General features: G+C 33.9%; 1 protein-coding gene across 2 annotated transcripts; it reads left to right on the top strand.

Moving 5' to 3' along the window:
- The first annotated feature begins 647 nt into the window (after positions 1-647).
- On the top strand, positions 648-2,599 carry LOC121120170 (uncharacterized). Of its 2 annotated transcripts, none has more exons than XM_040715016.2 (3): positions 648-806; positions 858-1,121; positions 2,274-2,599. In XM_040715016.2, the coding sequence occupies exons 1-3, from the start codon at positions 739-741 to the stop codon at positions 2,446-2,448; spliced, it is 507 nt and encodes a 168-aa protein (XP_040570950.1). In that variant the 5' UTR covers positions 648-738; the 3' UTR covers positions 2,449-2,599. The 2 variants fall into 2 exon arrangements, with proteins under 2 accessions (XP_040570950.1, XP_040570951.1); XM_040715017.2 differs by having other exon boundaries at positions 657-806; positions 873-1,121.
- The last annotated feature ends 650 nt before the right edge of the window (positions 2,600-3,249 follow it).

The following is a 3,249-nucleotide window of genomic DNA, read 5'->3' as shown; positions in this document are numbered from 1 at the left end:
AGTTTGACATTCGTCATCTTGAGGTAATTCAAAAGAGTCATACAACAGAGTAGATGGGTTTCTTTCATCATTGGTGTCAAAATGGGCCTTTTTAACCCACTTTTTTATAGGACTCTGAACACTCTAATGTAAAACCCCGGGATCTCTTGCATGGCCTATCATTGACTTGAGGGGAGTTACCTAGATTATTTTCTTTAACTCACCCGAGTTCAGTTTAACTGAATTAACTTAATTTTTGACTGAGCCCTCCTTCCTTTTCAACGTTTCGGACTTGCTAACGGAGTAGAATGTGCTCCTTGAGAGACCCAACTACTTGGAGGACGCGAATGGAAATTCGTCAGTCACTCTCAAGTGCCATTTTCTCGACTAGTAGGTAAATTAGAGAGCTCATATTTGTTTTTTGTTGTTCTAATTGTTTATGCTTTAATATATCGAAATATTAATTAATTTCATCACCCAAACTTAATTAATCCCTCAATTTGAAGGGGTTCTGATTTCAATGGACCACCCGGTATTATATAGTAAAAGAAAGAAAAAATCATTCATTCGGGAAAAGGAAGAGTCATTTACGATATCTGGAATTCCATTAAATAAAATAACACAATTTAAAGACAATCTAAGGGAAATATTGTATAAATCAAGAACAAAGAAAATTATCTTATCTAAATAAAACAGAAAATGTCTTTAAAAGGGAATGGATTCCTTCATAAAGCTTCAAAAAGTCTTTAGATATCAATCATGAAGGCATTTGGATTATTTTTCATTCTCTCTGCCCATGTCCTAATTTCTGAATCAGCTGATTTAAGGTAATTATATTTCACTCATTTATAGGACTCTAAGTTTTTTTCTATGTGAAGTAACCCATTAAATAGAGGCTTCTATATTGAGGACATCTCTGAGCATCAGTCTGTCAGATTAGGCTCTCCCTTTGAGCTTTTTTGCAACGTTACCGATGGCGGAAGTATAACTGAAAACAGAGACTGGAAGTACTGTACATGGACACGCAATAGAGATGGACATAAATGCAAGAGTACCTATGTTTGCAAAGGTCAACTTTGTTCAATCGGTATTGGAACCTACAGTGTTGTGACACGTTGTGACTACGAATTACAAAGCACTGAGTAAGTATTAATTAGATTGTTGCATTATGGGCTAATATTTTTTCTACTGGGAAAAATAAAAACTGACTTTGGCAAATTGGGTAGTACCTTCGCCAATTTTTGTCAAGTTGTTTTTGATCGTGTAATGTGTATAAGATGTGATGAATGATTTGCGAGTTTCTTGTTTATTTAAAGATAATGTTTCTTCTTTTCGTTCTGATAACTATCAATTCAAATAGAATTCAATTTTGCCATACTACTTATCTTTATCTTTGATCAAATAGATAAATTGCAAGTCATTTCGCAATACTAAAAAATAGAAATAAATACACTTTTTGACACATATCGTATACAGTGAAGGAAATAAGTATTTCTAGTTTTGCCAATTTTGTAAGTTTGTCCACTAATAAAGATTTTGTATGGAATTAAGATTACTGAGACTGTCTAACCACTCCATGACCAAAATGAGCTTATTTTTAAGACATTCCTTTATTGCCATGGCCGAATGTTTTGGGTTAATGTCGTGCTGTCCTATTTCCAGGTCCAAGTCAGAAGTGAATGAGTTTTTCCCCAAGTTTTAAAGGTTATATGGCACGTCCATCCACCCTACAATGCAGTGATGTTTCCACATCCATGCTGGTAGGCAGGGATAGTATTCTTGGAGTTAAAATAAGGATTTTTCTTTGTTCAAACACTTTCATATTCTGTCTATCACTGTTAAAATAAAGCTACCATAAAAATTATTGACCAGTTTGGCCTTTTTGGCAAAGTCCTTCTTCCTCTCAAATGTTTCGGACTTGCTAAAGGCATAAATGGTGGTACTGGATACACCCAAATACTCGGAGTGCGCGAATGAAAATTCGTAGATCCCCTTCACGTGTTATTTTCTTGAATTGTACGTAAGCTAAAGAACTCAGGTTTGGTTTGTTTTTAACAAATTGCTTATGTTTTAATATATATCCAAATATGAATTAACTTCAATGACTCAAACTTAATTAGTGTTCAGAATTCAATTAACCACCCTGTACTATAGCATAACTCTGTCAAAGTCTGTTTTTTTATTATTACCAGAATAAAAGGTCTTTGTGGAGGGGGGTGGGGGTGGATATCAATCCAAAAACGTGATAATAGTATATAAATGAAGGATTAACATTTATTTCTGTAATTACATAGATTCTTTGGACAAGACCCCAATGTTTCTAATACACTTTGCGGTATCAAAATTCAAAGAGCATCTCAAAGGGATGAAGGAAGTTGGACATGTTCCATTACTCAATGTGCCATTCGTGGATGCGACGCTGCTTCAGACACAACTGTGGAAGGAACAGTTCAAGTTAATGTTTTTTGAATTTGAAAAATAACAGATGTTACCTTTTTTAAATTAAATAAAATAATTATTATCATGAAATAAAAACAACCAAAGTGATACAGTCGTAATAATAAACGTCCTTTCAAAGGGTGTTAATTACTGCCCTTGTTCACACGTTCTCAATTGTTAATGAAGTGATTTTTTTTTATCAAAGTTATAATTCTAAAATTAAAAATTTATAAATACGAGGGTTGTTTGAAAAGTCCGAGCAAAGTCCGAGAAATACCACTACTAGAGCATATCGATATTATATTTAATTAGTAGCGTCTCCAGAAAGAACCCACACCAACTTTCAACCAGATTGGTTTATTTATTTCTGATTGGTATTGGTTTGAATCTAGGAATTATGTGAACTGTCTTTTAGATATGCAAGGAATTATCGTAATCGACTATCTGAAAAAGTGTATTCATCGCTATTGGACAGTTTGAAAACTGAGCTGCAAGAAAAACGCCCAAGATTGGCCCACAAAAAATGTATTTTCTATCACGACAATGCAGCAGCTCATATATTAGCAGTTGTGGTCACAAAATTAATGGAAATAGAGTTCCAACTCGAAATACCCACAGCATTAGCAATCTCATTTAATCTGCGTAACCCAGTTGAAATTTTGAAACCACTTTAAAACTGTTTTTATCAAAGGTGCAGAGTCCCCAAAATGCTTATCAAGCTTCTTTTTGGTCTTCATAGGCTTTTTTCATTTGATAAAGAAATGTTTATTAAGCACACGAAAATCTTTTTCTTCCATTTTTTTAAGAATCACTCCACTTCCTCGATTCTAA

The sequence above is a fragment of the Lepeophtheirus salmonis genome, chromosome 6, assembly GCF_016086655.4.
Source record: "Lepeophtheirus salmonis chromosome 6, UVic_Lsal_1.4, whole genome shotgun sequence".
NCBI classification, from domain to species: Eukaryota; Metazoa; Arthropoda; class Copepoda; order Siphonostomatoida; family Caligidae; genus Lepeophtheirus; species Lepeophtheirus salmonis.
Note: the sequence above shows the minus strand (reverse complement) of the source record. Positions and strands in the feature narration are given on the sequence as shown.